Below are 12051 nucleotides of genomic sequence, written 5' to 3' on the forward strand. Positions count from 1 at the left end.
TGTGTTCCAATAAAATTTATTTACAAAAACAGGCAGTAGGACAAATTGGGCCAAAGGACTGTAATTTGCCAACCTCTGTCCATGTCCTTGATGACACTTAGTAAATGACGTAGTTGATCGAGGGGACTGTGGTCCATTCTGCGCCACTGCGAGCTGGAAACCTCTAAGGTCTGCTGCTTTGCTGAGTCGTACATGGGTGTAGAACAGGACAGTATGTATGGGAACTGCCAACCAGGTGGTGGGTGCAGGGCAGAATGTGAGGAGGACACTGGAATAGGCTGAGCCTCCTTCTTCCTAAGCAACATCAACAGATCTATTCCAGATCAGGCCCAACCCTCCTACCCCATACACACATGGTCCCTGGGTGGGCACTGTCCTTACTGGACCCCTACGAGCCCTTATGCTGTGGTCTGACCACCAGCCCTTCCCTGGTGATGGCCCAATTGTAGCTCTTCGGCGGCGAGTCCAATGCTTCTTCCACCCGTGCCTCCAGGTTCTCTCGGGTAATGAAATTTTTTGCTTCCTCCTGCAGCTGCAGCACTTCCTGCTCCTTGAGCTGCGCCCAGGCCTGGGCCTCTCGGGCCCGCCGGGCTTCTTCCTCTGCCTGCCGCTGCTGCTGCTCCCGCGCCTCCTGCCGCAGCCTCGCTAACCGCAGCTCGTGGAGCCGCTGGTTCTCCGCCTGGTTCCAGGCCATCAGGTCGCGATGCTCGGTGGCATCCTTCAGCGCCTTGCGCTCTGCCAAGACCCCGGCCCGGGCCTCGTGCGCCTTCTTCCGCACCTCAGTCACGAACTCCAGCCTGAGGGCGCGCACCGTCTGGCGATACTGCCGGTAACGCTCCGTCAGCACGAAGAACTCTACGGGATCCACCGTGGGCGGGGTCGCCACGCGCCCGACCTTGGACTTGGCCGGAAGGTCGTGGCGGGTCTTGCGGCCGCGCACGAGGAGCAGCAGCGGGGCCGGAGGCCCCCACCGGGGACCCGCGCCCCAAACTCTCCTCCCTTAATTTTCAAAGTGAATACCATCTGTGGCTGTTGGAGCAGTAATGTCACCTCCCCCTTCTCCATCCCTGGGGTAAAGAGTAAGAGAGGGAGGGAGGACCAAGTCTCAGTGGGCCAGGAGCACTGACCTCTGGCACCCAGCACAGGCATGACCACAGGTGAGTGTAGGCACAGGGGCAGTTCTTGTGCTAGTGCCAGAGGCCTAGGCAAGCAGAGGCTGAGCTGAGGAAGCAAAAAGTGGCCCAACCGTGAAGGACTCTGTGGACCAGGATTGGGCATTGGCTATAAACAAAGGGGTGCTGAAAGCTTTGAGAGTATTTAAGCTGTATCATGTCAGGACAGATAACTAATTTTGTGGAGTGGTTTTAATCAGCCAAGATAAGAGGCAAGGAAATGGTTGTTACAGGCCTAGTGGTGGAAAAGAAAATGTTATAGGAATGATCCACATAAAAGTACATGGGATTTAAGTGGTGGAAGGGAAATGGACAAAAAGATGTCAGTTCAGGTGAAGGTGCTATGGAATGGAACCTATGGTAGAGAAATGGGTAAGGAAGGTGAAGGGGTAATGCCAGATAAAGTTGCTTAAAACTGGGATCCCTGGGTGGCTCAGTGGTTTCGCGCCTGCCTTTGGCCCAGGGCGCGATCCTGGAGTCCCGGGATTGAGTCCCGCATCGGGCTCCTGGCATGGAGCCTGCTTCTCCCTCTCCTCTGCCTGTGTCTCTGCCTCTCTCTCTCTCTATGTCTATCATAAATAAATAAAAATAAGTTTAAAAAAAAGTTGCTTAAAACTGAAAGGGATAGGAATTATCCAGGATAAAGGTGATATGGGACTGAATTTGAGATACACATGCAAGAGAAGGAACAAATGCCAGAAATGTTTAATGCATAAAATTGGAAGGACTAGGTGACAGGACAGATTTAGACAGTAAAGAAGAAATAAGATCAACATGACCCCTCATTTCTTATTTAAGTGTCTGAGTAAATAAACCAAGGTAAATTTGGTGTATCTTGTATGGGGATAGATGCAAAAGAAGGTAAGGAAATGATGGTATTCTGGGCCATGTTGAGGTCTCTATATTGGCAGAACTTTGGGGTGAAAAGGTAGGGGCTGGGGTCCTGGGCAAAAGCATCACTGGGCGCTGATAGAGGAAATGGAGTCCATCAAGGAGAGAGTGGATTCATTGTTGGAATCAGACTAAAATTAGGATCCTGATAATGTTAAAGCCAAAGAGAAATTTAAAGGCTGGAGTGATAACTGCAGCAAATACTACAGAAATCCTTTATAATAAGGACTTAAAGTGTCCCAGGATTTGATACCTAGGATATCCATTGGAACTGCACGCAAAGCCCCATGGGGAGGTGGGATAGGGGTAGCAGCCAGGCTGCGCTGGGCGTAATCACATATGGGTGGCAAGTGCAGACAGGCTGCTGCGAACAACCTGAGCTGAAAGGGCTATGGCCAATTTAGAAGCAAGGTTATGTAAGGTCTAGAGGAAGGGTGAAGCGGGAAGTGAGCTGAGGAAGGTCCATAGGAGGGCATGAGATTACAAAGCTCAGGCTCTGAGGTCTCATAGGTAAAGTGCATGTACCTGCAGTGAAGTTTGGGAGGCACAGTGGGGACATCGGGGTGATGGAGTCTAATCCTCAAAAGGAGGAACTGCTTGAGGAGAGCATGATGTTGCCAACTAGGAACACTGAAGGCCCCACAAGAACAGGGTGCCCTTGAGAGGGGCTGTGGTGACACTGCTGGCACTATGAGGGAGCCAAACTCCCAGAATTTCCAGAATGGAGCCATGAGGAATGTGCAGTGACCCCACCCAGCAGATCTTCACATCTTCTGAGCCTCAAAATAGAGCATGTACAGGTGTCTGTAAGAGACAAGAGGTGAGAAGAGCATCCTAGAGAGAAGGGGGCAGACAGCCCAGACAGGGCTGGCCAGTATGCCAGTTCCCCACATCCCTGATTTCTGATAGTCCTTCTATCCCTCACCTCATGGCTCCTGTCACCCCCTTTTCCCTGTGCTTCTCCCTCCCGAGTCAACCACATGCTGCACAGGCCCTGGAAATCCATGAGGAAGCTAAGGAGAAGAATCCTGGAATAAAAGAGGGCACAAATGACTTTTCTGAGGTAGAGGCCTGTCCGATGTCACTTTAGGATCTCTCAGGCAGAGAGATTTTCTCAAGTCTGAAAGTTGGGAAATAGCACAGTTTGTAGTGTTGAAGGGAAGAGCAAAGGACCTTGCGAGATCCGGAGCAGAACGTCTTCTTGGGCATAGGGTACTTCAAAATTCAACCCTGAGTGCCCCCTAGAAATTAAGTGTTCAAGGTCAAAGGGTCAATGGCCCCAGCAGAAAAGGCTTGGTCTGTGACTGCTGGGTCATGGGGCAGGTGCTTCTATACACATATCCCAAATGGTCATATGGGGCCAAGTGCCCTCTCAAAGGAGGGGCCTGAAAAATTAGGGACCTTAACAACTTGTCCAAAGCCAGGATCCCAAAATTTTGCCACTGAAACATCCAAGAATTATTCTACTATGAGTCACTGTCCTTAGAGGGTAAGATCCCTGCCCACCTCCAACACTGTGTTACTCTCAAGGAGGGCAGGGAAGAGCAGGCAGTGTGCCAGGTCCCTATTCCCCTGACGAGCTCCTCAGAGAGCTTTAATTTCTGAGAAGGATTGGCTCTAGGAACTGGCATCCTCTATTTTGAGGGACGTGGGCCTGATGGAGAGGGAGATGAAGGTCAAACGTGTGGGAACCCAGGGTTGGCCAGGAGAGTCTCACCTTTAAAAGCCCCCACTCATTTCTTCCTGCCTCTCTATTCCTGCTGAAAGACAAAAAATAAATAAAAATAAAAAGATAAAAAGAGAGTTTGGAGCCTGTTTCTTGCTGTCCTCATTCTAATCAAGCAGCAAGCATAAGATTGTCTACATTAGCTTACTTGAGATCTCTATTGTTTCCATGTTACTCATTTTAAAGGTGATGAAAACACTTTCTACTGATCTTTTTCCGTCCAACCCAAATAAGGGAGCATTTAGTGCATTGGTCCTCATTTGACATTTCCATGTCCCCTAATGAAAAGGGGCCCAGATGTCAGATCTAGGGCAATATCTGAGCTGCAGTCTGTGGATTCTGCTCCCTGGAGACAGATGGATTCATTTGTAGCCACTCTTTCAGGCTTCTTGCTAGCCTCCAGGCAGCCCTGACCCAGGAAGAAGCTTGACCCAGGAGACACCGAGAGGGCAAAGTCCTCTAGGGATCCCGAACTCTCTCAAGGAGTCTATCCACAGCTCAGAATCACAGTGTTCAGTATTTTATCCTGGGCCCCTCCGTCATTCTAAGAATATGGGCTGTGAGTTTTAGATAGAAGCCCTAATTTTCACCTGACCCTGTGCTCTGACCAACCCATCTTCATAGGTTGAAAATGTTTCCATTTCATCAGAGAATCCCTGATGGGAATGATCCTCTGCTCCAGCAATTGCTTTAGAAAACTGGAAATGGGAGGGTGCCTGGGTGGCTCAGTCAGTTAAGCATCTGACTCTCGAACTCAGGTCTTGATCTCAGGGTCGTGAGTTCAAGCCCTATGCTGGACTCCCTGCTGGGCATGGAGCATACTTTTTAAAAAATGGGAATGGGACAAAGACAGGAACCTATCTCTTTTGTGGTTTAGGCCTTGGTTTCCCTTCCCTGAGTGATATTTGTATTTTTTAGAGCAGTTTTAGATTCACAAAAAAAGTTGAGGTGAAGGTACAGAGAGTTCCCATATATCCCCAAACTCCCACAGATCAGTCTCCCTCAGTACCAACATCCCCACCAGACTGGAACATTTGTTACAATTAATGGACCTACATGAACACATCACACTCACTCAAAGGCCATAGTTCACATTTCAATTCACCCTTGCTGCTGCACATTCTTTAGATGTGGACAACTGTCTAATGACATGTATCCATCATCATGGTATCATATAGAGTATTTACCCTAAAAATCTCCTGTGCTCCACCTATTTGCTCCCTTATCTACCCCCTGAAAACCACTGATCTTTTTACTGTTTACATAATTTTGCCTTTTTCAGAATGTCCTATACTTGGAATCATGCTATATGTAGTCCTTCCAGATTGGCTATGCTGGCCTCATGGAATGAATTAAGATCTGCTTCCTCCTCTTCAATGTATTGGAAGGTTTAAGAAGAATTGTCAATGCTTCTTTCAATGTTTGGCATAATTCATCAGTAAAGCCATAAGGTCCAGGGATTTTTCTTTCTCTCTTTTTTTTTGTTATTGTTTCTATCTCCTATTTTATGACTATTCACATTTTCTATTTCTTCAGGATTCAGTCTTAGTAAGTTTTGTGTTTCTAGGAATTTTTCCATTTAATCTAGGTTATCCAGTTTGATGACATATAATTATTCACAGCACTCTCTTATAATCCTTTTTATTTCTGTCACATTGGAAGTAATATTCTCATTTCTTTTTTTTTAAAAAAAAGATTTATTCATGAGAGACACATAGAGAGAGGCAGAGACATAGGCAGATGGAGAAGCAGGCTTCATACAGGGAGCTTGCTTCAGGACTCGATCCCAGGACCCCAAGATCACACCCTGAGCCAAAGGCAGACACTCAACCACTGAGCCACCCAGGCATCCCAACATCCCCGTATATATTTCTAATTTTTCATAGTCAATATAGTTAAAGATTTATCAATTTTGTTGTGCATTTCCATACATATTCATCATTCCATTGGCTTCTCCTAACTTGAGAAGGCTGACTTATCATTTATGTAGAAAATTCAGGACTGGTGAACTCAGATGTGGTGACTCTTATGCCATATGGAATATTCTAGTCTGTGAAAAAGACAGTTAAATGTGGCAAATTTATGAGGCCCAGATTTGAAGCAAAGTTGATTAGTGTCTTAGCTCAGTGCTATAACAAAATACCATAGATGGGTGACTTACAAGACACTTATTTCTCACAGTTCTAGAGGCTGGAAAGTCCAGGATCAGGGTGACCTCATGATCAAGTTCTTGATGAGGGCCCTTTTCCTGACTTGAAGATCTTGAAGATGGCTACCTTCTCATCATGTCTTCACATGACAGACAGAGAGAGAGAGAGAGAGAGAGAGAGAGAGAGAGAGAGAGAAGATGGAGAGAGAGACAGAGATAGAGCAAGGCATACTCTCCTCCTCCTCCTCCTCCCCCTCCCCCTTCTTCTCCTCTTTCTCCTTTTCTTCTTCTTCTTCTTCTTCTTCTTCTTCTTCTTCTTCTTCTTCTTCTTCTTCTTCTTCTTCTTCTTCTTCTTCTTCTTCTTCTTCTTCTTCTTCTTCTTCTTCTTCTTCTTCTTCTTCTTCTTCTTCCTCCTCCTCCTCCTCTTCCTCCTCCTCCTCCTCCTCCCCCTCCTCCTCCTCCTCTTCGGATACCAGTACTAACATACAAGTTCCAACTTGATGATCTCATGTAACCAAATTATCTTCCAAGGTTCCCACTTCCAAATACTATCACACAGAGAGGTCATAGTTCCAACATATGAACTTGGAGGACCAAACATTCAATCCATAGCATTCCCCCCATGGCTCCCCAAAATTCTTGTCCTTGCATGGAAAATATCATTAGATCTAAGGCTCAGGAATAATCCTTATGGTTTCAGGACTCTGCCTTCCAGATCCAGCAAGATCCCCTCTGTGGCTCTGCCAAGTGGGCTGGCATCCTGAATGCTCCATAAAGCTCTGTATAGGCTCCCCAAAGCTCCAGGCAGCCACTGTTAGGCCTCCTGCTGAAATGGAGGCAATGGGTGTTCCCTTTGAAAGTGAGAAGGCAGCCTTGATGATCTTTGTATCTCCTTTAGAGTCATTCTTCCCTTGTCTTGCAGAATAGTGCACATTTGTAGTCAAGAGTCTCTGTGGTTCAGTCCTGTAGGATCTTAGAAGTCTAACAGCCTCCCTTCATTTGTCCAGTCTCTGTCCCAGTCAATGCAAATTGGCAATGTTTTTGCTCATGTCTCATAATCTCTTTATCAAATAGTAATCCAGCCACATTCCTAGTACTTTCTTCTGAACACATTTTCTCATTTTTACATGCTGGGAATTTACCAATTTCTTAAAATTTTCTGGTTCCTTTTTACTTAACAATGCCTCCTTCAATTCATCTCTCCCTTCTAGCATTTTACAAGAAGTCGGGAGGAACCAAGCCACTCTCAACACTTTGCTTAGAGATATCCTCAGCTACTAAGGAGGGAACTTGATGGGATGAGCACTGGGTGTTATACTATACGTTGGCAAATTTAATTTAAATATTTAGGGACGCCTGAGTGGCTCAGCAGTTAAGCACCTGCCTTTGGCTCAAGGCATGATCCTGGAGTCCCAGGATCCAGTCCCGCATCAGGCTTCCTGCATGGAGCCTGCTTCTCCCTCTGCCTATGTCTCTGCCTCTCACTGTGTGTCTCTCACAAATAAGTAAATAAAATCATAAATAAATAAATAAATATTTTTAAAAATTTTTATTTATTTATGATAGTCACAGAGAGAGAGAGAGAGAGGCAGAGACAGGCGGAGGGAGAAGCAGGCTCCATGCACCGGGAGCCCGATGTGGAATTCGATCCCGGGTCTCCAGGATCGCGCCCTGGGCCAAAGGCAGGCGCCAAACCGCTGCGCCACCCAGGGATCCCAAATAAATATTTTTTATAAGTAAAATATTTAAAGAATGATTTAAAAAAAAGAAATCTCCTCAGGCAAATATCCAGTTTAATTGCTCACAAGGTCTACCTTCCACAAAAGACTAGAACATGAACACAATTCAGCCAAGGTCTTTGCCACTGTATAACCAGAATCACCTTCCCTCCAGTTTCCTTTTCTTTAATTTTTTTCCCTCCAGTTTCCAATGACATGTTCCTTGTTGCCATGTGAGACGTCATCAGAATGGCCTCTACCATTCATATTTCTACTGACATTATTCTCATGATTATTTATGTATTCTCCAAGAAGATGGAAGCTTTCTCTACATTTCTCCAAGTATCTTTCTGAGTTCTCACCAGAATCACCTTCAACATCCACATTTCTAGCAAAACTCTTCCCACTGCCAAGTTCCAAAGCCAATTCCACATTTTTGGGTATTTGGTATTCATCACCCCACTGTTTGGTACCAAAATCATTATTAGTCAGCTTGGGTTGCCATACCTAGTTGGCTTAAAAAAACAGAATTTATTTCTCACAATTCTGGATGCTGGGAAGTTCAAGGCTAAGGTGCTGGCCAGTTTGGTTCCCCAGTGAAGGCCTTCTTCCCAGCTTGCAGCCTGACAACTTTTCATTGCCTTTTGGGTGGCAGGAAGAGAGAGGGAGGAGGGGGGTAGTGGGAAAGAGAGAGAGAGAAGGAGGGAGAGAGAGAGAAAGGAAGAGAGTGCACTCTAGTCTTTCTTCCTCTTCTTATAAAGGCACTAGTCCCATTATAGAGGCCCCATCCTCATGACCTCATCTAACCGTAATCATCTCCCAAAGGTCCCACCTCCAAATACTATGACATTGGAATTAAAGGTTTCAACATATGAATCTAGAGGGCAGGAGGCAAACGTTCAATCCATAAAAAGTTTTAGCTGGACTCTCCTTGATTTCTTCCTCATTTTTGCTTTTATTTTTTGTTTATTTATTTTTAACGATTTTATTTACTTATTCATGAGACACACACACAGAGAGTCGGAGACACAGGCAGAGAGAGAACAGGCTCCACACAGGGAGCTTGATGTGGAACTCGATCCTGGGACCCCAGGATCAGGCCTTGGGCTGAAGACAGGAGCTCAACTGCTGAGCCACCCAGGAGTCCCTCATTTTTTGCTTTTATCTGGTTTTATGGCTTTTTGTTTTTGTTGTTGCAATCAATGATTAACAGAAATTTTCAGGCTTCAGTATGTAGTTTGTCATATGAAATGCAATTTACAACAGTTTATTTTGGTCCATTTTTAGTTTCAGTTTTTCCCCCTTTCTTTTCTTTCTAAATTTATTAGATAATTTAATTTCAATAAATTTATTAGAAGTCTGCCTATTATGTATTATAGTAAAAATGCCACTATTTTATGAATTAGTCTAGAATAGAATATTTTTATGGAAAAGTTGATGAAAAACATAATTTTTCAGGGGATCCCTGGGTGGCGCAGCGGTTTGGTGCCTGCCTTTGGCCCAGGGCGCGATCCTGGAGACCCGGGATCGAATCCCACGTCGGGCTCCCGGTGCGTGGAGCCTGCTTCTCCCTCTGCCTGTGTCTCTGCCTCTCTCTCTCTCTGTGACTATCATAAATAAACAAATAAAGCAGTGCTCTTTAAAAAAAAAAAAGAAAAAGAAAAACATAATTTTTCAGTCAATCTGAATTGTCACACACACAAAAAAAACACCAAGATAAATGTGTTGACACTACACAAGATGGCCAGCTGCTGAACTGAGAAACTCCCAATGACCATGAGATAGTAACTTCCTAACCACCAGCCTATACCTACAACTCCCAACAAGAACTTGAGGCCCATTGAAGAAGAAGGCTGGGTGGAGCATGGGACCAATGATCTATTATATTCTATAGAAATGTGCTTGCTATGTATGCAAAAGTATTTGATATGACTCTTGTTTGTGGTGTATTAGGACTATATTGAATGTGACTAAAACTATAACCCTAGAGGAAATGGATGAAAATAGTTCAGAATGTTGGCGAGTATTGGTTACCTTCTTGCCACTTTCAGAAAAGCCCAGCTAGAGAGACTTAGGCTAGAGGAAGGCAGATAGAGGAGATGACAGCTGGACAAGGAGGTTTCCCTCTGCGTGGGGCCTGTGATCTATGAGTCTGGTAAGAAGGTGCCACATGGCTGAAAATACCAACCTCTTCTGAAACCCACGTTCAGCTTTGAGAAAGCAAAGCTCTGAAGAGGCAGCCAAGTCTGTGCCCTACATTCCTCTCAAACACTCAGAGTCATAGCTATGCAACAAGGGTCAGTCCAACATTAAACTAAGCGCTAGTCCTTCTAAGCACAAAGCCCAAGTGACCGTACAGATCCAATAGACATGAAGACAACCCAGCCCATAGAGAGTGGGCCTGTGTCTCATTTGTGGAAGGTCATTCTACAAATACTTAAGGTATATATGATAGTGGAAGTGGCCTCAACGTAGTCAACTTCAACTGGAGAGAGAGAGAGAGAGAGAGAGAGAGAGAGAAGGATGGTGAGCAAACAAGAGGCCAACAAATAAAAAAGAATCCATAGGATTAAACCCATGACTAGATGGGGCCTTTGCACGTGGAGCTGAATGTGTATGTAAGAAGCTGACCCAGGGAGGCACCTATCAATCAGGAAGCCCCTGCAAACCTAGACCCCTGCAGCTAGGGCAGCCTCTCACATTCCTTTGCAGGTGGCCATGCAGATACTGACAACAACGCACGCGCGCACACACACGAACACACACACAGAGCCAAGTCAGACCTGATGAGGCCTGGGACCCAGGGAGCAAATCCAAGAGCTGAGTCCGAGTGCCCGAGTGCCCGAGTGCTGGCCCAGAGCTCCCTTCCCTGCCAGGGAGACAGTCTCCAGCATTCATGCCGAGGTGCTCGTGGGAGGATTCGGCAGACCGTGAACAGAGATGACTGCAAAGCTTGCTTACAAGCGTGTGAAAACTTGACATCCAGTGCTGCACAGTTTTATTTAAGTAACCGCATGGACACGGCTAAGCAGAGCTTGAATGCTGCTGTGTGTCTCCCATTCTCCACCTCTCCACACTCCAGGTTGGGGGGTGTGGGCACATGACCTGTCCTTCACTGATAGGACCTGATGGAGAGGCTGCCCCTTGTCCAGAGGGACTCGACTGAGCTGCATTCAGGACTGCACAGGACTTTGACTTTGGATTGTCCTCCTGACCAGGGACTGCATCCTGGGGCAGCAGCTGACCATATACAAAGACTATGGCAGAAGCAGGTCATTATCCCTGGTGTCCGTTCTCCTCTTCTCCCTCGAGCCAGCCGGCCAAACACCCTGGGGACAGGCGGCACCTGGGCCCCTGATGGCTGCCTAAGGAACCTATCATACAAACTGAGGATTTTACATGAGAGAAAAATATTTGAACCTCCAGTGCTAACGCGTGTTCTATCCAGGCTTCTAACTTCTCCAGGCCAGCAGCGTGAAGCCGGATCTCACTGACATTTAATTTGCCTTTTCTCTCATGGCTAATCAGCAGAGCGTCTCTTTCACCCCAGGGCCTCAAAACTATTTCCTGTGTTATTTCCTGCTAACCTCATCTCTGTCCGTTTCGGATCTCTAGCTCATTTAGAGACTACATTTTGTGTGTTAAGTAGAGATCTAGTTCTGGTTTTCTCCATTGAGTGAGCTCACTTTCCCAATACCTTCTATTAAAGAACCCACTATTTTGCCATTGATTGTCGTGCCATATTTATCATCTATTAATTTTCTACCTCCACAAAAGTCTGACACTGATCTCTCTGCTGTCCCGCTCCTGCTGTCAATTCTCCTGTCAATAGTAATAGCACATCCTTCCCTTTCCTTCTTAGGTTGATTTGGCTATTCTATGATTTTTCTTTTTCCACACACAGTTTGAGTTTCCTCCTAACCAAGTAGAACTTTGACTAGGTTGCAGATTTATAGGTTAAATTGGAGGGAAATTTATATCTTTGAAATATTAAGTTGCCCTATCCAAGAGCAAGAAATATCTATTTACTAAGATTATCTTCTTTGTCCTTTACTAGAGTTTCAAAGTGTTCTCCACAGAGGTTTTGAGCGCTCTTTATTAATTACACAGCATTTTAATAGCTTGTGCTGCTATCATGGAGTATATTTCATTTTCTCTTACATTATCTTGTTGGTTATTGCTGGTGCAGAGAAATGTATTTTCCTTTTTCTAACATCTGAAGATATACCCTTTGGTCTTCTTTAACAATGAAAAAGTAGTTAGAGCGATATATTTATATTATTGATGCAATATTAACCAAACTTTTAGAATCTCTTAAAGAGAGTTTTCTTTAGCCCTGGTTAGGATAGCTGCCCCAATACAGAATATTTATAAAGAAGAGAATGCTCTGCCCCA

General features: G+C 45.4%; 1 protein-coding gene across 1 annotated transcript; it reads right to left on the minus strand.

Moving 5' to 3' along the window:
* On the minus strand, window positions 1-1149 carry LOC121498976 (28S ribosomal protein S26, mitochondrial-like). Its single transcript, XM_041769412.1, has 2 exons — window positions 1128-1149; window positions 1-999 (listed from the first exon to the last, which is right to left on the minus strand). The coding sequence occupies exons 1-2, from the start codon at window positions 1147-1149 to the stop codon at window positions 389-391; spliced, it is 633 nt and encodes a 210-aa protein (XP_041625346.1). The 3' UTR covers window positions 1-388.
* Between the last annotated feature and the right edge of the window lie 10902 nt (window positions 1150-12051).

This window comes from Vulpes lagopus, chromosome 9 (assembly GCF_018345385.1).
Source record: "Vulpes lagopus strain Blue_001 chromosome 9, ASM1834538v1, whole genome shotgun sequence".
NCBI lineage: Eukaryota > Metazoa > Chordata > Mammalia > Carnivora > Canidae > Vulpes > Vulpes lagopus.